The sequence below is a fragment of the Exserohilum turcica genome, assembly GCF_000359705.1.
Source record: "Exserohilum turcica Et28A unplaced genomic scaffold SETTUscaffold_2, whole genome shotgun sequence".
NCBI lineage: Eukaryota > Fungi > Ascomycota > Dothideomycetes > Pleosporales > Pleosporaceae > Exserohilum > Exserohilum turcicum.
Window position 1 is genome coordinate 3,483,650 of NW_007360025.1, and position 21,722 is coordinate 3,505,371.

Here is a 21,722-nt window from a genome sequence, read left to right on the forward strand (position 1 = left end):
TGTGACGCTCAATGTGATGCCTGGTATATTGCCAAAGCAGCCGCAAGTGGTCAGCGGCCACATCTTCAGCCGACGTGTTGTTGTTGATACTATCCCCGCGGGGGTTCGGCCAGTCATTGATCTAGTGGACTTTGTTATCCTGTTAATTTCCCATGAAACTCCAGAATATCCAGAGCACTTAGCTTCTTCCAGTGCTATATGATGAAGCCATTCTTACGTAGTCCCAAAATCGACCCCTGCAACGTTTTCTGAAGCTGTTGTAATCATCATTTTGGGTACGAGGAGATAGCAAGGACAATGGTGGTAAAGCGGCTCGCGGGTCTCGGTGTAAACTGGTGTCTGTTGGTTGTAATTCTCTTTCCAAGATGCCTCTTATCAAGGGAAGGCGCCAATGAAATCATGTAGCCACCAAATCGACATGTGAGCGGACAACGTGGTGTTTAGTAGGGACTAGAAAGCAATAACCAGGAGACGTAAATGCGCTTCACATAATGCGCAAATGCAGCTGGGTGCAGGCAGTTAGCGAGATACATAAGCTGCCACTATAAAGCTGAGGTAGAATGAGAAGGGAGAGACAAGAGAGGCTGAAACAAGATTCAACCAGTGGGCAGTAACAGGAACCTCGCATGCTCAATTACGAGTGGACCAGCCGATGAAGCGCAAGAAGTCTGGCATGGCGAAAATGTTGCCGTTCCTACTTGCCTGCTGCCGTTCGCATCATGCTATCCGTGGTTGGAACCATTGCTGTCGGGCGCTGATATGCATTCTTGGCAAAAGCACGGTGGTGAAGATTGGAGTGAATGGCATGTCTCTGGTCGGGGGCTGGGCCGACGCTAGCAAGGTTGAAGATATTGAACTAGAGATGTTGGGCATTGGCTACGCACTCTACATGGGTATTCGTTTGCACCCGAGCATCGAGCAGACGTAAGGTTTGTTGATATTATGGCTTGTTCATGGGCATACATACGCCTAAGCCTGATGGCGACACGACTTGATAATATGCCGCGGGGACATGGTGCGCGCCTTCATTGTATTTTGGCTCCTGCCTCTTTTTGCCTAGTCTGGCGGCCGTGCGCGGCCTACGACGGAGCTCGTTTTCACACCTAGTGACGAGTATTCTGCTAGTAACCAGCACGCTCTTCGGAATTGCTCGTGTCCTTTTATAATCCTATTACTCATAGCCAGCCTATGCAAGAGGAGATGCACCTAGATTGATTGTAATCGCTCTCTCTCTCTCTCTCTCTCTCCCTCCTTCTCTCTCCCTCCCTAAGATGGCTATCCTATCCTACTATACTGCGGCGCTATCTGGTAGCATCGTGTACATGTGCATTAAACGTACGGGCTAGAATTCTGCCTGCTACCAAGTACACCAAGACGAGCTCCTTCGTACTTGGCCACTTTGATGCCTCGTCGCAAGCTTGCCTCTCATCGTCTGCAGCACCGTGTATGTATTCAGCTGGCCCAATATTCTTCCATGGGCATACTATAGCTTGAAATCTCACCGCATGCCCCGGCGCAATCTTCATCAGGGTTGTTTTTATCGCGCAATAATCCCATCAGCCTCGTTACCGCGCACGTCTGATCTTTGCCTGTTTGGGCAGCCCATATCATGCCTGGCCTGCCCTATTAAGCAACTCGTCCTTCAAACATCCCCACCAACCCTCGTCTACCTTGCACACAGCAGCCATGGCCATTGGCCACACTCAAAAATGGCGCCTCATCGTACATGGACCAGGTAATCAGAGTCGAGGAACCGCCTGCAGCTAGCCATGTATAATGTCGCCTCTATCAACAACGGCGCGGCTTGCTGAGGCGCCATCGTGCAACTTGACCACACCACCAAAGTGTATAAGTCAAGCCAAGCCCGCACTTGCTTTGCTTCTACCTGCATGTCGCATCCAGTGGCAACAATGGCACGCTTCTTCAAGAGCATTGCAGGCCTGCTCCTCGTCGCCTCGACCGCTCGAGCCAAGCCCGTCTCGTCTTTCCATGCGGGCCAAAACACTGCCACGAGCCCATGTGCCCAGGTAGCGAGCTCCGTTGCAGCCCAGACGGCTGCTGCGCCCACTGTCTCTGCACAATTGGCCTATGATTGCCTTACTTCGGTGCCATTCAACCAGTCCGCCGCCCTCGCCCTTGTCGATGGCGTCGTACCCTACTTTCGATGGCAAAGCAATACCGTTTGGCTCAAGGATCCGCCCACTGAATACGCAGAGAAGGTGCAGCCTGGCATCGATATCTGGGGCCAGCTCTCGACTATAAGGGCCAAAGTGGTTGCCAATACGTATGCCAATGAGTATGAGGTATGTCGTCACCATGTCAAGTTGACACCAACAGTCTTACTTATGCACTGCATAGTTTGGCTTCGAGCTCTATCGTCTTCTGCAATCCACACACGACGGCCATTTTGTCTATATCCCCGACGTGATTGGAACAGTCTTCACTTTTGCGCGTCCTGTACCCCTCGTTTCGGTATCATCGGATGGTAAGGAACTACCAAAGACGTACGTCTACGCCGATGTCCTGGCTGAATCTTTCGGTAACGCTACCTTCGCTCCATCTCCCATCACACACATCAACGGCCAGGACGCCCAGGAATACCTCGAGAACTGGGCCCAGTACGGCTCTCTCCAGGACCGGGATGCTCTTTACAACAACGTTTTCTACGAGCTCGCTACTGTATCGCTAGGCCCCACCGGGTCGGGTATCGGCACTTTTGCCGGTTCTGGAAGAGGTCGCTATGTATGTGAATGCGTCCATACCAAACGCCCATGAGTGAAGCTGACCGGTAGCAGATCTACCCTGGCCCCACCACGGCGCTTCAGTTTGCTAATGGAACAAACCAAACATACACCAATTTCGCCAAAGTCTTGATTCCCTTCGACGGTGTCACCGATGGCGAAAGCCTTTACAAGCTTTGGTTTACTGGCAACCCACCCACCCAGACTACTAGCTCCTCCCCTTCGCCAAGCGCCTCTTCATCTGCCGTACCAAAGATCCCCGCCCCCGGTTACCCCCCGCCAGTTGTTCGTGAAAGCCACAACTTGATTGGTGGCTATTTCCTGGAAGATGAGTACTCCGATGTTGCTGTGCTATCCGTACCTTCATTCGTCGGCATCGATGCACAAAAGCAATTCCAAGCCACCGCTGTACAATTCATCACTGCCGCCAAGGCGGCGGGAAAGAAGAAGCTCATCATTGACGTTCAAGCCAATGGCGGTGGTACCATATTGCTTGGATACGACCTGTACTCGATCCTCTTTCCCCACGGCATTGACCATGCAGCCGGCGATCAATTCCGTGCTTTCGAGTCCACTGATGTAATTGGTCAAGTCTTCTCAAAACTTTCTGATGGTGTGTCGAGAGAGCCAGTTGAACCGGAAACCAACAGCCAGTTGTACAATCTTCAGGGCGACGTTGTCTCTTCAACGTTCAACTATCGCACTGATCTCAACCTTGAAGAGAACCACTTTACCAGCTGGAAAGACAAGTTTGGCCCGCGTAATAACATGAAAGGTGACAATGTCACTAATCTCTTCCGCTGGGACTTCAACGATCCCTTGATTACCGTGAATTCAGGCGGTATCTATGTCCATGGCCACGGCCCTCTATCCAACTATACTGAACAACCCTTTGCCGCTGAGGACATTGTTGTTATTACCGACGGCTACTGCGCATCTACTTGCACCATTTTCTCCGAGCTTATGCGCCAGCGCGCTGGTGTTAAATATATCTCACTTGGTGGTCGCTCTCGTCAAGGCATCACCCAGGCAGTGGGCGGCGTCAAGGGTACTAACAACTATCCATGGACATATATCCAGGCTCTTGCTCAATATACAGTCATTAATGGAACATCTACTCCTCAGGATGCCGCGAAACTCAACGCCACTGAGCTTGGCCAATATTGGTCTTCTGTTCCCTTTGATCGACAAGCCATTGGCTCAGCAATTAACGTCAACTTTCGCGACGGTATCCGCGACGGCGACGCGACCAATACGCCCCTGCAATTTGTCTACGAGCCAGCTGATTGCCGTATACTGTACACTAAGCAGATGACTGTAGATATGACCGCCATTTGGAAGGCGGCTGCGGACACAACTTGGGGTGGCAAGAACCACTGCATTGCTGGTGATCTTGGTACACGTGCAACCAATACCCTGGCGAAGCGAGAATTGAGTGCTAGAGAAGAGGCTCTGAGCAAGAGGATGAAGCAGTGGAGGAGAGAACTCAAGCTGCAGGACTATCCTCTCGATGTGCGTACAGATATGCGCAAGGCAAAGATGATGGGCGATGGCATCATGTGGCCATGAGCATCTGGCATGGTATATAATTTGCAACCAAGTAAAAAAATTGATTGATAATTTATACAGCGTTCGACCATCTATTGTGTCTAAGTCAAAAATGAATAATCGTTTATTTGTACAGCGCAGCCCTAGTATCTACACACCTCAAGCTACTAGGATCAGTCAACATGGAATATTCCCACCGTACTAGTGATCTTCACTTTTCTACCCTTTCACATGTCGACTGTACTTATTTATTTCCTTCATCGTTTAGTGGTATCGAACCGTCTTCCAATAATGTGTATGGAATATAATATATATACTATGATGCAATGTATAAAACAGAAATGAGGGTACCAAGAAAAGCCTGCTAGTGCTGGTTCTATGAGAGGCTGGACCTGATTGGGCCTTGTACGTCATCAAAGAGGAGATGCTTCCTGTCACTTTTGACACTTGACCCTAGAGCGGGGATGCCAATCTAAACTTTTGACAAAACGGCGTTTCCAATCGACTGTGGATTCCAAAAGACATCGTTTGGGTCAACGTCGGACTTAATTTTCACAAGCTTGCTGTAGGTGGAACGTCCATAATAGAGGTGGGCTGCCTCGGCCGGTGTAAGCGCTGGGTCAAGATAGTTTGGATAGGCGAGAAAGTTGCCGTCAGGCTGCGGAGCAGTGATTGCTGTATTCAGCCCATTGACAAAAGTGGTTATCTCCGGGGAGAAGGGCGGTAAACGATTCGGGCTGGAGCCGATATTCTTGCAACATGTCAGCTGGAGTTTGTTATCAAAAGGCATTGTACACTTACTTGGAAAACCCAAAGAGAGTCTCGATGCGAGTACGCAGCAGAGTCGGCTGCGGGCTTGTTGATTTGGCTGTCTTTGCCACCATAGAGCGAGATGAACGTGTTCCAGAAAAATTGAGCAGTCAGACCCTTGTCGATGATGTATTGGTAGTAGCTGGTGAGGGCCGCCTTGGTCAGCGGCTGGGCCTCTCTCGTTACGATAGACTTGATGTAGAATGTCCCACGCCTGTTGTAGCCGGTGAGTGGCTCAGCAAGTGGCTCGCCCTCAGCAATACCTTCCAGCGCCGTCAGCCAGGCCTGCTCCTCTACGGTGGTATTGTCCGGCGGGGTTGCCATTCCGTTCAGCATAGCGGGAAACACAGTCTTCGAGAAATAGTCCAGATCCCCAAAGTACCACCCACGAACGATAAACTCTCCGAGAACGCTGGTGTAGACCTCAACAGTGAGGTTCCGGTCAATGTATGGAGAGGTGGTGGCGAAATTTTGAAGGGTGAGAATGACATTCGCTGCCGCATCCGCTGACTTCAGAGCCGACGAGAAATTAGCCGAATAGTTGACAACCTGAGCTGGCGCCGGCTGTGTCTGGAGATAGAAAGTTGTGATGATACCTATGCTGTCTGCAGCTCCTCGCAGAGCGTACCACAGGTCGGGATGGCTGGTTGGCGTGACGTGCACAAAGCGGCCATCTGCCAAGACAACGTCCATGGCTACAATAGTATCAAGCGCGAGACCTATTGGGATCGCTGGTTAGTAACATTGTCATGAGGAACAAGAGTGTCACTGTTAGTACACAGCACGGCCCCCTGCTACGGGCTGAAGGGCGAGCTATCAGGAGCGAATCACGTACCCCAACGACGAGATGAGTATCCAAAGCCTCCATGGGTATAGTGCCCACCGATTCCGACACCTGGGAACGTCCCGTGCGGGAGCGCACGCTGGCCCTGGTTGTATATCCCTAGTCCAAGATTGCCAAGTCGAGCACCTCCGCCTACTGTCACAATGCCCGTCGCTTGAACTTGTTAGCGATGCAGTATCGGGGTGATGGAAGAAAATCAATCGGGGACTAACATTTGTCTAGAGAGACAGTGTTGAGATTCCGCAAGTCTATTACCAGACTGCCGTTCTGTCCACCGAGCGAGAAACTGCCGTACGAATGTCCCCCAGATCTCGCCTGCACTTTCACACCTGCTGCCACAGCACATAAGATGGAGTCGGAGACATGTTGCGCAGTAGTCGGTAGCGTGACAGCAGCTGGTGTATATTTGAGACGACGGTTGTATGGATCGATCAGCGAGGCCCAGTTGGAGGATGAGTTGGAGATTGTTGGAACATTTTTGCTAGAAAGAAGAGCTTGCAGACTTTGATGCGACTCCATTGCGAAGTGACCTCGAGGGCTGGCGACGTGTGACGGTGGCAACAAGAGCCGAGAGAGTGGTTAGGGTTATACTTATGCGGAACATGGTCGGCGGGACACTACCCTGTCGCTCGGTAGTATGGCTGAGGCAACTGCATACTTACACGCCTTCATACTTCTACAAACAGACAACCAAAGCTTTCCCGACCCTCTCGTGTATGTTAGTACCCCTTAATCAGCTGTGCATCTCAACTTAGCGGTGTACACGCCCGAGGAAGGAGCGCACAGTGGTTTCCCCATCACCGACCATCTCTACGAAGCTGTGGCTCAGCTGTTCTAGAAAGATGGGTTTCCTTGGTGCGGAGTTTCCTTCGGTTCCTCGCACGGCTTACGTGGCTTTCCGGTACACCGGCCTCTGGAAAGCGGGCACGTTGCGGCATGCTGTTCCTCCAACAACCAAGCAAGTAACGAAAGAAGTCACTAACTCCTCGGGAAGTTAGGTTTTGGGCTTGCGAGACTGCGGCAAGCCCCATCCGACTGCATCATTCGTTATGGCAGCTCTTGATCAGGCCGCAACGAAATCACCTCGACCGTCCACAATTACTTACGTCTTCGCTGTCAGGATCACTAGCGACGTCTTCGGATGCCCTAGAGAGATTCCGCGTGCTCAATCTGCATTACTCGGGTGGCCAAGGTATCCTCGGGATGCCAAGGTATCCGACCACGGAGCTGGTTGTAGTACTTAGTGCATGACGTCGATTTCTAACGGAGATTCAGCTACTTGCAAGCTCGATTGTACCTACGAAAATACTTCTAATTATAAGATTATTACATGCGAATGTACTATACCCTATCTATCAGGGCTTTCCGGCGTAGGGCGGTAAATAGATCAGGGCGTCGGGGATATAACTCTACTTGAAGGTATTGCTATCCTGTAGCCATCTTCGGAGAGTCGTATCGAAGAATATATACTTTTCAAAAGGAGAGCTGAGAGTTGGCGATTGCAGACATCTGTTTCTCAGTCATAGACTGACTGGGATTAACGGCAGCAGCAGTGCAAACATTGTTGAGTCAGCCGTCTCTTGTAAGGCTAGCGGGCTAGAAGGCGTCTTTACCTTATAATGCAATCATCAAACGGGGTAAACATATATAGCAATGCAGCTAGATACTTGCATTTGCACGAGTTAAGAACTCGAAGCAATAGGGTTCAACCAAATCGTATGTTGCCCCAAGCAGCGACGACTTTTTACCAAGTCAGCCAGCCTCAGAGCTGGTTCTCTGATTTTGGCTCGCTTCGGCCCAGGAGGGGTGCAGCGAGAGACCGGGGTACATAGCCAGCCACTGGAGCGCCACATTATCCACCAGCCCACCGTCAATAGGTGTACAAACACCTTCAGCTGAATATCATTTCTAGTGGCTCGTGTAGGTTCCCGTGACAAAGGCATGAAACAGCAAGGTCGGTACGTATGAACACTAAAAAGCAAGGCAAATGGGTGTAAAGATTCGGTTTGCAGAAGTAATAATCTCCTACGCAGTAGCCTATTAACCCTATTATCGAACAATTAACCGCATTCTCTACAAGTTGAAATGACAACTGTTGATTTAGCGCATGGGAATAGCTCTATGAAATCCATTGCCTTTAGCGGCTCGCTCATGTCCGAACTCGTATCGAATGTAGGGTTTGTCCATTGTCGCGTGAAAAAGCCATTCATGCGATTTAGGAGTGATCGCCAGGGCTAGAGCGGTCTGTTTCTCTATAAGCTGCTAGCGAAAAAAGAGGCTGGATATACCTAAGCTGAACAAGCGCACTAGAGCATCCATTTCATTGACATTCACACACAAGACTTAATCGACATGGCTTTGATCTGGTGATTGCACTAACCTTGCATAATTGAGGTCTTATAACGTAACGAGATCCTTCCGGACGATTTTACTCTTTTGGGGCTAAGTTTTCAAGACCTTGGATAGTATAAAAGACAACTAAAACCAGTTGCATCAAGTTTCAGTACCACTCACAGAAGAAAATTACATCGAACGATGTATATCAAACATATTTTTTCCACATTTTCAGTCTTCGCCATTACGGCTATCTTGGCAATTGAGTCACAAAATATTGACGATGAGTCTCGAAACGCCATTGAATATATGGGCTCACAACATCCAATCGACGGCTCACAACAGCTACATGATGCATTGAGTTGTTGGCCGCCATATGGTAAGTCAAGCAACCTGTAACATTGCAAGAGAGTGCCCTAACGACTGGTATAGCTGATTGCAGCGATGGAAGAACCCCGTGTTGCAACATAGACCAATACTACCGTGGTTTCAGTCCGAAATGCAAATCAGGACAACTCTGCTGTCGTCCACGATAGGTTTGGGCAAGAGGTTACCAACATTCATGACCTATAACTCGGGAAACATACCTCAAATCTCGACCATATGGCCGCGCGGTGGAGATAAGAAGTATTCAAGCATTCGAAAGGTCGCGGATGCTAATATTATGTTTATTACTTCAAAGAGTGTCATTTTGATCACTCTGCTCATCAATCATACAACAAATCCAGTTATTATAAAGATATTGATATTTCTGGTCATTCTTTACCATGTTCATTGTTTGGTACATATGATTTTCCAACATATTAGCTAAGAATTTGACTTATGCTAATACAAGAAAAGACACATGTAGCTATTCTTGCCACCAAGATCATAAAGAAATAGAATGGAAACAAAGCTTGACATGAATATCTATTAACTTTGATATTTCAACATGATTGCAGGATTGAAGGGGTCTCGGACAGCTCGACGCGGGTAAATTCTCATGACGGTCGTTCTACACTGAGTTATCGCTGCACACGCGCCTGTCGCAGGCTCTTTCCCATTTTCCCAAACTCCTTCTTCAAATCTTAGTTGTCAAAAACTCGTTGCCTGAATAGCATTCTTTCCTTTCCTTTAGTCATGTCATGCACCGCTACGACATTCCTCAGGAAATTGCTTCCAAGCAAGAAAGAGCCTGGGATTACACCAAGAAAACATTGACCCGGTTGCAGCTGTTCTTGAAACTGTGAAGTTATAACAGTCGCACGGTTAAGGAAAATATCGACACCCCCAATCCGGATGCTCGCACCTGCATAATTTGCCTGGAAGCTGTATTAGCGCCCGGTAACCATTTCTTTCGTTTAATATTCACGCGTACATTGCAGTCAGCCACCCAACCAAGGTCCTTCACTTCATATGGTGCTGGATCAATCGACTTATAGATCTTCTCGACGTATGCTTGTGGAAGGATGATGCCCCAAGTAGCTGAATCGACTTGCACTCGACGGACTCCAGGCATGTATCCTGCTTGCACGGTCCAAGCCACAAATTTGCCATGCGGATTACTTTTTTCACAACCAGTCAGTTTGCAAGCAACCATAACGCAATGTTTATGGAAATACTAACTGCTTTGATTTGATTGTAAAGCCATCCGGGACGAAGGTCCAGTATCGTATTACCCCATCTTTAAAGTCACTAAGCACTGGCGTAATTGCCCATGGTCCAGTAGTTCGCACATTGGGTGGTAGGCCCCCAATCGCTAGCACTCCGTTGTTGGAAAAGTCGCCGGTCTCTTTGCGATAGGGATTTAGGGCAAAGGAAAAAATAGGCGGATTGATCAGGCCTTGGTTATAAGCGGTGAATATCCACGGTGTCTGCGAAAGATGTCAACCCGGTGAATTTACTACTCGTATTAGGACATGAGAATACTGACAACGAAATAATTGCCCTCTATCTCTTGGGTATCGGTATTTGGAAATGAGAACCCTGTGCAGCGTCAGGAAAATGAAGATGTACATCGCAAAAAAACAACGCCGAGTAGTGCGTAACAGACCAATGGAACCGCCTATCGGCTTCGATGGCCACTGATCATCTATGACATGGTCGCAGATAGCTATCTGCTGTCGAGGAACATGAATTCCAGCCAAGCCGACTTTCTCGTACCCTCGTGGGCCTGAAGGATTGGTCCCATCTCCAAAGGTCACGTTCAGAATTGGGCCGTCTATCTTGCCTCCTGAGAAACTGGAGGTGCCGTAAGCAGTATATGGGCATTGGTTCGGTTTCCTATATCGCAGGGGAGCACAATGATTAGTCTGGCGTAGTGCGCAGAGAAGTAGTTTCCAGCCTTGGGGACTGACAGTTGTGTCCCGTCTTTGCTTGCGCATTGAAACCCTGGGCCAAGGACCCATGTAAATGGAGCCCCTGTGTCAAATAACAGAGTCAATACTGTATCTCCAACCGTGACGTCGACCCCAAAAATGTCGCGAACATTACGCAGACTAGTAGAGTGTCCTGCAACAGTGATATCACTACTTGAGGCGATTTCTCTACGGCCAAAGTGCTGAGAAGAAGATAGACGACGAAGAGGAATGATGTGTTCAGCAATGGGTAGATCAACACTTCTGTTTTGCACTTGGCTTGCTGCTACGCTGTGCGTTATTGCCACGGATATGGGCAAAAGAGTGCCCCAAATGTGTTTAAACGTGTAATGCATGTCAAATTCCTTTGGCTGGAGGATCTGAAACTGTGGTGATGGTGAAAGAGGAAAAGATGCAAAAAGCGGGCAAAGACGCCACTATAAATTGCACAAGACAGCACTGACTGGACGAACACGGGTACGGCATGTTTGACCCAAGCATGCGATATGGTCAAGATCCATGTCAACTTAATGCGCTTTCCCAAACCCAATTTCCGAATATCTGTAATATTGAGCCGAGAGACCTTCGCGCTATTGCATACTCGATATGCAGCCTGCCTGTTAACATGGGCGGCAGTTAATAATACACCGTCCTGTATACTAAGTTGGATGGCTTTAGGACGCATCGATGAAACATATATAGTGGGCATCTGTGAGTGCTTTGGTAACTCTATTCAGTTGCCTCATCCCTTATTATAAGATCCATAAGGTTTGCTTATTAGGATTGAGGGTTTAGGTTTAGTCACACCGCAGAGGATAAAAGTCATTTATCTATGGATAAAATAAAGACATGATGCGAGCTAAACTAAGAATAGTCAAGGTTCCGTAAAGATAGAAAGTCAAATTCCATAACAGGCATCTCACGTAATACCTACATAGAATAGACTAAACTTTACTTTTAGTAAGATTTATTGCTAAATTACAAAGCTATAAAGTTTAGGGTCTATATAACATTTCTATTACTAAGCCAACAAATCCCGTCTGTACAAAATTTCCTAAGTAATACTAGTTAGTTATATTATTATTAATAAATATTTCCATACTTCTCCAGTATATAAAAGGGTTCATTTTTTTTATAAGAAATCTATACCATAGTGAGTAGTACATCTTGCAATATATCTTACTCTAAGAGAGTATATTATCTTATTACTATTTATTTTATAAAATAGTATTGTGTTAGTACAATCGAGATGTAAACTGAGAAAAATGTAAAATTAATAAATGAATTAGTAGAATTTGCTAAACTAGACAATTTGAAGAGGTAAGGAGAATAGTAAGAGATAAAAGAATAGCGTATGACTATTAATTTTAACTAATATGGCGCATCTTGCAGAGACAGCTATGGGGTAGATTGGCTTAGTGTTACTATGGTCCGCATGGTTCACAGTCGCCGTGACGTGCTCTTAATTAAGATGAAGGTATTTCCGCCTACTGTGCTGAAGTTTATAATGGGTGCCTTCTTTGGCTGTTCATAAGAGCGCGGTGAAGCGGTTGACTCGAGATCGATGTGAATATTGCGTGCTGCAAGGTCCGCAGGAAAGCTCGATTTGATGCGAGTTTTTGATGCCGCAGTGTGGCGGGAACGTTCGCCTTGATTATAGCGCTTACACTGGAGATGGATCTTCTGTGACCATTATTGGATTCCAAGGCTCTAAGGCGAAGTGGGTGATCCGCAGGTCGTTTGTGGGGTTTGTCCCTCGGTGCAAGAACGTCACAGACCAAGTTCATCTCCCGGCCATCCCCTGCTTGACTGCCTGTACCATGCATCTCAATATAACCCACGTCATATGCGTTTGTTCCCGAATTTCGCAGCACACGCTCGGAAACGACTTTCTAGGCGCCAACATGGGGACGGGTGATAGATTCCGCTTTTGCAGAATGGTTAGTAAATGCGCTCCCAACAACACCATGCATCAGATCACCGTCCTCGAGAGCATCTTTGAGACGCTTCCGCACTATCGCAACTCTCTTTATCGCCTACAAAAAAACCTAGAAGATTTTTTGCACAGGCTAAAATTGCCTATTGTAGAAGAAAATAGCCTTTGTTTAGCCTAGATGTCATATAGAGATTCGTAAGCACGGTAGTCTTACTAGCAATTGCGGTATCGACGTTTCTCTTCTACAGTAGATTACAAGCAAGTCAAACAGCTACACAGCTCGAAGAATAATTTATATCGACAGGAAAGCTGGGTCCTAACAACTATAAGAAGTCATCAATGCTTCTAGGTACAAACACTTCATTACTGCCAGAAATCCGGTTACCGTCGACACCTTACCAGCTATTTAACTTATACTAGTTGTTGCACATTATTTAGTAAACAAGGCCAACCTAATACTCATAAGTAGAGGGGGTTAGGCCTACAATGATACTAGCGTCTTCTATCGCCTTATATGCCGTCCTTAGAGCAAGACGTTAGGCTAGGTCTATCTACAGCGCCTGGTTGTGAGCTTCAAGCTGGTAGCCACAACCCACCTTGCACGTATCTATTTTCCCCTCGTTATTAATATAGATTTCATGATTCCATGCTAACTTCAGCACTTCACGACACATGCTGACCTCATTTTCGAACAACCCCCATAGTACCTCCGTACTTGATGCTTCTGTGAACCTTGCGGACATACCAAGTATAGCATTATTGGGTTGGTTCGCTACGATGACTGCGGGTACATTGATTGCTTGTGAAGCCAAGGAAAAATCGACGGGCACACGTTTACAAGAGCAAACTTGAGCCGATACCGTGTCGTTCTGTCTGAGCCCGTAGCAATAGGTATAAGAACTATGTCTTTGGGCGGACTTGCCCTCAGAGCTATGCCGGGGCTAGTGATAGCCTCGATGACCATGAAGCGAATTAACACGTCGTGGATAGCGTATTTTAGCATGGCCTGCAATCTTTTCATGCAGATGAAATTGCCAGTGCCGCAAGGCAGCAATAGGATGGACGGTTTGGGCTGTACCTGCGCCCAAGTCTGAGCCTTTTGTACAATGGTATTGACGTCCTCCTCGGACAGCAGGTGTGGAGAGTGGTAAGGACTGCGGATAGGGAGCATGATCGTGTCGAATTTAGAGACGGCATTGTCACGCCTCAATGCAGTTAAGACATGGGGATGTCGACCGATTGCGAAACCGATTGTTAACAAAGCTTTGATGTATGCGCGCGAAGATGATGGCATCGGCTAAAGATGTTATTATCTGGAGACATGCTTTCTTGAATAATGGTCCGTGTGCTACAAAACTTATATTTTGGGCGTTTAATCGTTCAAGCAAGGAGGCAATCTCGGAACGAGAAGATATTACCATCTACCGACAGAGACTCATATGCAGATATCAAGCCGGTATGCAAAGCAACCATTATCGCATGCATAGCTGCTGGGATCAATTGGGTAAAGTCTTGCGAAGAAATGATTGCGGGGGCTGCAAAGGCCCCAGTGCAGAAGCTAGTAGATTGCTACCTTGACTAGTCGGATCAGAAAAGCCCTCTTCGGAATTTCACCTACTGGTGATTAGCAGAGACTTTGTTTTGGAGTTGAGCATGGTAGCTATCATATGAAAGTTGGGAAAGTGTGAAGTAAGCAGAGTACCTGCTCCAATACTGCGCTGACACAGTCATCTCGCTTCCTCTCCCACAGATCAGCAATACACCCCGAATTTTGGAGTCGGATCGCGAGCGTGTAACGGAAAGCGGACAAGTTCCTTCTAAACAGCAGAATTTATTTGTCGGAACGAAGCAGTTGTGCTAGCGAGTGTTCGTAGTCAAACGTCTGATTGTCGAAGACGCAAAGTTGGGACCACTAGGCAAATGTTGAACAGATTACGTCTAGTTGTACCAGCAATTCTTCATCAAGGGCGCAAAAAGTGGAGTAAAGCCAGGGTATTGTGCAAAAAAGATGTTAGCCAGCTCTGCCGCACATCTATGCTTTCCCATAACACCCATTTATTGACTACAACACCTAGGGATTGCGGAAGAGGTTTGAAGCCATATCAAAGACGGGTAACTTCGGTTTCTAGCTCGGCAAGAATCACGTTGTTGGGGTTTCCGGCGAGGCCGCCCGGAAGATGCATTTAGAGGATCGCAGACTCACCAGATCAAAAGAACCACGCTTATCGGCCACGGGCCAGACTTTATCAACGGACGGTCAAATGCCATTCGTGATATCTGGAAAGGTACCGGCTCCAGTGGTAGGACTTACCTACGCCCAACGGCGCCTTGTTGAGTTGCAGCAATCGGGGTTACTCGCTCAGCGGCTTCCTCTTGTGACAAGGGACACTCGTCGGGTTTTTGAGGGTATGGTAAATGGTCCATCCAACATTATAAGACCCTAAAAAGCTTTCTTCGGCCTCGCAACCATTCAGGGCACCCGTATAGTAGTTCCCAACGAGATAGCGGAAGACGACGAATTGCTACAAGCCCTTTTAACCTACATTCCGATTCTCCAGTTCACCAACACCCTCTATCTTTTGGCTTTCCCACGGTTGTCTTACTTTAGTCTCGGGTGTTGGAAACGCCGCTATGGCCGGTGGGGTTTAACGAGAATCGTCAAGCCTATCGTGGATAAATGGATGGCATCTGGAGCTCCCCGCGTCGACGACGCCTTGCAATACTTGATCGACCGTGGCGAAAGCAAGGACTACATCACCACTTTTCTTGTTAACGTGCTCTTCATTACCGCCGCAAACACGTCAGTCATCTCTGGCTCCGTGCTGAACATTGTTGCCCACCATCCAGACTAGCAAGAGAAAATCAACGCTGAGATCAAGGCCTCGGCCGCGACCAACTGCACAAACCAGTAAGAATAAACCCCTCGTCGAACAACTCGATTCGCTGTCGCTAGAAGGTTGGGAAAAGATGTCTGTCTCACTTGACTTCAGCTATCAAGAAGCCAGTCGCATGTGGGTCGCCTTTCACATGGGTCGCTACAACGACACATTGGAGCGCATTCCTATTCCCGGAACGGCCGAGGTTATTCAGCCATGATGTCGAGCTGCTTCGTAAGCGTCCCCGTCATCCAGGGCACAGCGAGTGGAGGCCCGCATCTCCAGACTCAATGGGCGCGCCTGTATCATTACCGGCATTACATTATGCCAGCCATGGCCTTCGGCACGGGTATTCTGAATGGATTCATTACTCACAGCAATGCTAGCGCGCGGATTCCCTGGCGGCTTTTTTGCAATCGCGGGCGTGACGACAATCATCATTGCTCCATTTACCCGGATTCTCATGCTGAACATGAATAATGAGCTTTTTTTTTGGCTGGAAGCACAGCCTGCCAGGGTGGAGCTGTCGCGGGTGAGGGAATCGGTGGTGAGGTGGACTTGGTTATATCTCATATGGTCGCTTCTTCCTATCGTTGGAATGATTATGGCGCAGATGGGCACGTTTCAGAAGGCTGATATGTGTTCATGCACATAGTATGCCGTATTTTGTGTGTTGGGTGCAGGGTGTGTTCGATCGGATAGTGATGTCAATGAAGACATGAGATAAGGATAAACGTTTGGTGAATCGCCTTGTTCGATAAAGACTACTTGAACTCCACGCTGAAGAGTTTATTCCCAGGAACCTTAATGTATGCATAGATACCAATGCCGAGCCAAGGATGCGAAATTATTCTAGCTTCTGATGAGGGTTATTAAGTAATTGAATGTTTGGAGCAAAGATACAACAACGAGCATAGATGTTGTTTTGACACTACAGAGAGGAAGGTGGATGGAATTACACGAAACAACGAAGAATGGAATATTTACCGAAGATCCAGCGAGCCGGGAATGGGAATGTAGACATACTGGCATCACGCATACCTTGGTTCAATTTTGGAACTACATCAATTGGAATATGTAGCAGAAATATCGATGGCCTTTTTTTTTGTAGGTAGCCATCGGACATGGTGACAGCCCGACGAGAAGACAGCCGCCTAGGCTATATGAAGCAAAAAGTCTAAATCGTCTCGCGTGGAGCCACTGATCTTATCTAACCGCCCTTCAGTGGCATTGGTAGTGACCCGTTACTAGCCTGGCTAGTTCTAACTGGTGACAGGCCTACTGCAGGTGAGTCGGCTACCAGGCAATCTGCTTTTATATTGAAGCCCAGTCTCCCAGATGCAATGCAATTGACAACTGGTGCCACAACCAACCCCAGCCGACCTGATCACAGGCAAGCTGGTCAGAGCTCTCTTAGTTGGTTTATGATACCCAGGGAAAGTGTCTTACAGCGTTTTACTAAATCGATGGCTAGATCATCGTATGTTGCTAGTGAAAACGGCAATGCGCGCTCGTTGACCACATCTGAGCTCAAAGTGTCCTGCGTGCTTACCTCGGCCTGTCCCTCACCTGTAGCTGCTTGCTTCTTCAATGCCGAGGAAAGCTTTCCCACAACACGTCGAACGAGGTGGAGCTCGTTCAGCACGAGCTGCGCCGCCATGCGTGCCGAGTCTGCGCCTTCAAGGCAGTAGTTCCCGATGGTAGCCGTATTTGGGAGGACATGGTCAGATACTGACGGCGAGCGCGACTCAGGGCCTCGGTCATGGTGGAAGCTTGGCCCATGTCGTGCCGCAGCAGCGTACAAGTCCAACACTTTCAGTACGACAAACGCGATGATAACAAGCGAGTACCCGTCCTGCGAGCAAGTACATGTGAGCGTCGTCTGAATGGTTTGGATGGCAGCCTTGCTCTCAGTGACAATGGCTCCGACGGTCGTGCTTGCAGCAGCTTCCTCCTGATAGGATATCGAGGAGATTTGCTCGAGGGATCTGAGAGCCCGATTCAAGCAAGAATGCGGCGAGTCGTTGGGACCAACCGCCTGGTAACTCTGTGCTGGTTCCATGCCAAACTGCATCGAAGTCTCAGGCGTAGGGTTAGGGATGGAGACAGTAAAGAGCTCGGAAATTGCATCACTAAAGGGTGGGAAGGTATCAAAACGCTCGTCGGAGCCCATGCTGCTGCCATTGATGCTCGTGGAAAAGTTATGGGCTTCCCTAAGCATGTCCATGTCGGTTCTGTCGGATACGGGTGTGGGAAAATAGTCGCCAAAGTCGATTTGCGTGGTACCAGAGGCAGAAGATGAGACGTCGTCCGGTGAGGGGAAAAGATCATGTATGAAGCTCGAAGAGTTGGAAATTATTGTACAGGAGGATCCCTCAGTATTCGAAGATGAGGGAACAGCCGACTCGACTTGGGCCTGTAGACAGGTGCAGGCATGTCTGGGCTGGCTAGATCGGGGTTCGCTGCCAATCGACGGTCCGTTGGCCTTTTTCCCTCTTGGCTTTGCTGGAAGATATTTGCAGGTGAGACGGCGCTGCGCACAGCGAGAGCATATCGGCTTTTCCCGGGGGCATTTCAACTTGGATGATGCGCAGCTATTGCAGCTGTTGCGCAACCGGAACCGTTCAGGTGCAGGGGTATAGCGGCAGAGGACAGTAGTAGATGGTGATGGACTTTGAGGCGATGCAGCCATGATGAGTAGATGTCCTGACTTCTTTGGTGAGAAAGGGATGGAGTAATAAGCCGGAGTATCGGGAATGATGGTTCATCTCCAGAATTAAAAGAAACACGAGCTGTATGTACGGGGTCGTCGTGCTCGACTGTGGGGCTGACACTGGAGAGTCGAGCCTGAGACCAGGGCTGTGTTGGGTCTGGGGGGAGCGGCCTCGTAGACTTGCAGCATCGGCTTCCGGTTTGCATAAGAAACCAAGCATTTGGCTTACACTTGGTGCAGTGGTATCAAATCAGGGCGCAGTACTGGTGAGCTGACTGCCACTCGAGATAATGGGCAGTATCCTTGTCAAGGCTGAGTCGAGTGAGAGCTAGACTGTACTAAGCGAAACCGGGTCCCTGTAAGTAAGTGCTGCAAGTAAACCAAATGCTCAACGTGTTATACGCACCAGAAGCCGATGCTGCGAGCAGATGCACGCAGCTGCACCTCTAGCTGAGATAGGATGGCATCTAGTGATGGGGAAGAAGGTGTGTGCCTTGAAAAGCTGAGTACTTACTGTAGAGATTGGCCGAGCTAGCCTCGTCAAGTCAGGGCAGCAGTCGTGCCGCATAGGTAGGGACACTAGCACGCCAACGGTGCATGGCTGGTTTGTCGATACTTATTAGTAGCAGGCTAGCGATTACCTTGTATCTCGTTAGAATTGACTGGGAGATGGGAAGCTGGACATGTCATTTGTCGAACGCTAATAGAGTGGCGCAGCGTGCATCTGTCGTACGTTGGCATGGGAGAGGTGCGCGAATATAGTATGTAAGTAGGGTGCGTCGCTCGCCCGTGGAACACGTCACTTACTATCCTTAGGGCTTCAAAGCCTGGTGTCATTCGACCAAGATTGCTGGCGCCGACAGGCACTCGGTTCATGATGCCACCTTGGAATCCTACCTCGGTGCCTTGACGACGCAGCTCTCGTGAGCTAAGTGCTGCATGCGTCGGCATACATGGCAGCAGCTTTTTTTTCACATGAATAGTGGCTTTGGCCCGTCTCTCAGCCGTTCGCGCTAGATGTTACAGTGCTTGTACGGGCAACCAGCAGTGCATTTACAGGAGGATGCCAACAGGCGGTAGTCTTGTAACGCCCAGAGATAAATATGCCTTGACCAAGCAGACGTTGAATGGCTTACTGTAGGTGGTCAGTGCGTGCAACTGTTCAGCGGATGCAACACCATCTGCACCTTCCTAAAACAGACCCACCCACTTTAACGCGTAATAACTCTACTACTATAACTTTAATTAAAAAAGCGCTTATAGTAACGTGTTTTACAAGCGAGCGCCGCGTACAAGCGAGCGCCGCACCCCACCAACTTTGTGCACCTCTCTCATCTTAATACATAATGGCTCAACGCAACGCTAGTTAGTTAGCTTTAAATGAAGCAGATATCTAGCTTGCTATATCCTCTATTAAATCTGGTTAGATATAGAGTAATCGCAGTGCTGCTGCTATCTATAACGTGTTAGAACGAACAATCCGCCGCCGACGCGTCGGCAAGCCTGCCCGACGCGATTGCTAGCCCAACTTAAAGAAGCTTACTAAGCTAGAAGAGTAGGTGATAATTGATCATGTACTTAATCTGGATCTACGTGGATTTTCGCCTACCTATGCAGCTGTGCGAGATATGGCTGATAGACTGCTGGCTGCGCGCGGCGCTGGCCAGGTTGGCGTCCACTGGCCGCGCAACTTTGTCAAGCGTACTGACAGTCTTACAACGCGTTTTAATCAAGCGTACGATAGGCAGAGAGCCTTGTGTGAAGATCCAGTCTTAATTAAGAGCTGGTTTGAGCTTGTGGAGAAGACAAAGGCCAAGTACGGCATCTGTGACGAAGACGTCTACAACTTCGACGAAGCGGGCTTTATGATAGGCAAGATCGCGACTTAGCTAGTCGTTACAGCGTCAGGGAGAAGAGGCCGGCCAAAGGCTGTTCAACTAGGTGGCCGAGAGTGGGTAACGTTTATCGCTGGGATTAATGCAGCTGGCTGGTCTATCCTACCGTTCCTTATCTTTACTAGCAAGCATCACCTATCTGCCTGGTATGAGGAGACAGAGATCCCACGCGACTGGGCGATCGCAGTTAGCGACAACGGCTGGACGACTAATGAGCTAGGAGTTGAGTAGCTAAAGCACTTTGTCAAGCATACGGATGGCAAGGTTGTTAGGGTACGCCGGCTGCTTATTCTTGACGGCTATGAGAGCCACCAGTCACTTGAGTTCCAAGAGCTCTATAAGGCAAACAATATCTATACGCTCTGTATGCCGCCTCACTCATCTCACCTACTCCAGCCTCTTGACGTTAGCTGCTTCTCGCCATTAAAGCGCGCGTACAGCCGTGAGGTGGAGAGCCTGATACGCAACCACATCAACCATATCACCAAGCTTGAGTTTCTGCCAGCGTTCAAGGTAGCCTTCGATCGATCCTTCACGGCAGCCAATATCTGCTTAGCCTTTCAAGGCGCAGGCCTTGTTCCTTTCTAGCCAGACACTGTTCTATCAAAGCTTGACGTACAGCTACGTACGCCTACTCTAGTAGCTGCTCTTGCAGAGGCCGTCTAGCAGGCTCGTACCCCAAGCAACGTACGCGAGCTTGAAGCCCAATCAACGCTAATACGTGATCGGGTCCAGCGGCATAAGAGCTCGTTACTAGCGTCAATTATTGCGGCGATTAGCCAGCTTAAGAAGGGGGCAGAGAGAATAATGCTCTCGGCTGAGCTAATGCGCGATCGGATCGCCAGCCTTAAGAGGGCTAACAAGGCAGCAACAAAGCGTAGGCAGCGTAAAAGGAAGCGGATACAGAAGCATGGAGTGCTAACAAAGGGAGCTAGAGAGGATCTACTTGCTCAGCGTGAGGCTGATTAGCAGATTGCTCATGAAGAGCGTCAGGGAGGAGAGCGATCAGGTGTCAGCCGCCAGGCTTTGGCGCGCTGCAGTAGGTGTAGAGAAACTGGCCACAACTCGCGTACGTGCAAGAAAGATACTCTAGGTACTGCTTAATCTATTATATTAATATACAGTAAAACAACTATATTGTGGTGGAACTACAGGCTTATAGAGGTGCGCAGGTTTGGTGGGGTGCGGCGCTCGCTTGTACGCGGCGCTCGCTTGTAAAACACGTTAGTTAATTTATAAGATTTTAAAGAATAACTTTTATCTGAAGTAGCTATAAAAAAGTTTAGTGTTATATTATTGTAAGGGGCTGCGCTCCGGGGAGCAATCGCGAGGTATACAAGAGGTTGTATTCGATAGAGAGCTATAGAGTCTACTTGCGTGGTGTTTATTTACTTGTCGGAGAAAGGTTGCACCAAGTGTCTGAGCGCGTCGTCTAGGCGCCGCTCAGGCCTCGCACAGATGCCGGGTTGCAGAGTAAGACCTGGCGTCTGCTGCTTGACCAAGATTCCATCGAGGAGCTATCCAAAGGGCGTTCAGCCCGTTACAATACCCCCCTCCTTAGGGTGGTACTGCGTCGCCTCTTCGAAACCCCTCTGGGAGGCGGCCCTCGCTGTCTCGCGCAGCCTCCGTGAATGCTTCCCATCGGTCCACTGCCTCAACGTCCTCTAGTAGTTCTGCTGGTTCGAGCGT

General features: G+C 48.7%; 6 protein-coding genes across 6 annotated transcripts; 3 read left to right on the plus strand and 3 right to left on the minus strand.

Moving 5' to 3' along the window:
- Positions 1-1,910: 1,910 nt before the first annotated feature.
- Positions 1,911-4,310, plus strand: SETTUDRAFT_20011 (uncharacterized protein; the record flags this gene model as incomplete). Its single annotated transcript, XM_008026793.1, has 3 exons — positions 1,911-2,303; positions 2,359-2,742; positions 2,796-4,310. The coding sequence occupies 3 exons, from the start codon at positions 1,911-1,913 to the stop codon at positions 4,308-4,310; spliced, it is 2,292 nt and encodes a 763-aa protein (XP_008024984.1).
- A 451-nt stretch (positions 4,311-4,761) lies between these two features.
- On the minus strand, positions 4,762-6,462 carry SETTUDRAFT_20012 (uncharacterized protein; the record flags this gene model as incomplete). Its single annotated transcript, XM_008026794.1, has 4 exons — positions 4,762-5,040; positions 5,091-5,818; positions 5,935-6,096; positions 6,156-6,462. 4 exons carry the CDS (start codon positions 6,460-6,462, stop codon positions 4,762-4,764), a joined length of 1,476 nt encoding a protein of 491 aa, XP_008024985.1.
- Positions 6,463-8,405: 1,943 nt separating this feature from the next.
- On the plus strand, positions 8,406-9,138 carry SETTUDRAFT_163408 (uncharacterized protein). The gene is made up of 2 exons (XM_008027688.1): positions 8,406-8,656; positions 8,710-9,138. The coding sequence occupies exons 1-2, from the start codon at positions 8,479-8,481 to the stop codon at positions 8,811-8,813; spliced, it is 282 nt and encodes a 93-aa protein (XP_008025879.1). The 5' UTR covers positions 8,406-8,478; the 3' UTR covers positions 8,814-9,138.
- Positions 9,139-10,477: 1,339 nt separating this feature from the next.
- On the minus strand, positions 10,478-11,134 carry SETTUDRAFT_31748 (uncharacterized protein; the record flags this gene model as incomplete). The annotated part of the gene is made up of 2 exons (XM_008026904.1): positions 10,478-11,050; positions 11,078-11,134. 2 exons carry the CDS (start codon positions 11,132-11,134, stop codon positions 10,478-10,480), a joined length of 630 nt encoding a protein of 209 aa, XP_008025095.1.
- A 4,096-nt stretch (positions 11,135-15,230) lies between these two features.
- SETTUDRAFT_20013 (uncharacterized protein) lies at positions 15,231-15,645 on the plus strand (the record flags this gene model as incomplete). The annotated part of the gene is made up of 2 exons (XM_008026795.1): positions 15,231-15,349; positions 15,540-15,645. The coding sequence occupies 2 exons, from the start codon at positions 15,231-15,233 to the stop codon at positions 15,643-15,645; spliced, it is 225 nt and encodes a 74-aa protein (XP_008024986.1).
- Positions 15,646-16,607: 962 nt separating this feature from the next.
- Positions 16,608-18,330, minus strand: SETTUDRAFT_163409 (uncharacterized protein). The gene has a single exon (XM_008027689.1). It carries the CDS (start codon positions 18,115-18,117, stop codon positions 16,828-16,830), a length of 1,290 nt encoding a protein of 429 aa, XP_008025880.1. The 5' UTR covers positions 18,118-18,330; the 3' UTR covers positions 16,608-16,827.
- Between the last annotated feature and the right edge of the window lie 3,392 nt (positions 18,331-21,722).

What these genes read in the sequence shown, in the direction of transcription:
- SETTUDRAFT_163408 (XM_008027688.1), top strand. Translation starts at nt 8,479, where the DNA reads ATGTATATCAAACATATTTTTTCCACATTTTCAGTCTTCGCCATTACG. An exon ending in GAGTTGTTGGCCGCCATATG is followed by an intron (nt 8,657 to 8,709) that starts GTAAGTCAAGCA and finishes CGACTGGTATAG; the next exon opens with CTGATTGCAGCGATGGAAGA.
- SETTUDRAFT_163409 (XM_008027689.1), bottom strand. Translation starts at nt 18,117, where the DNA reads ATGGCTGCATCGCCTCAAAGTCCATCACCATCTACTACTGTCCTCTGC.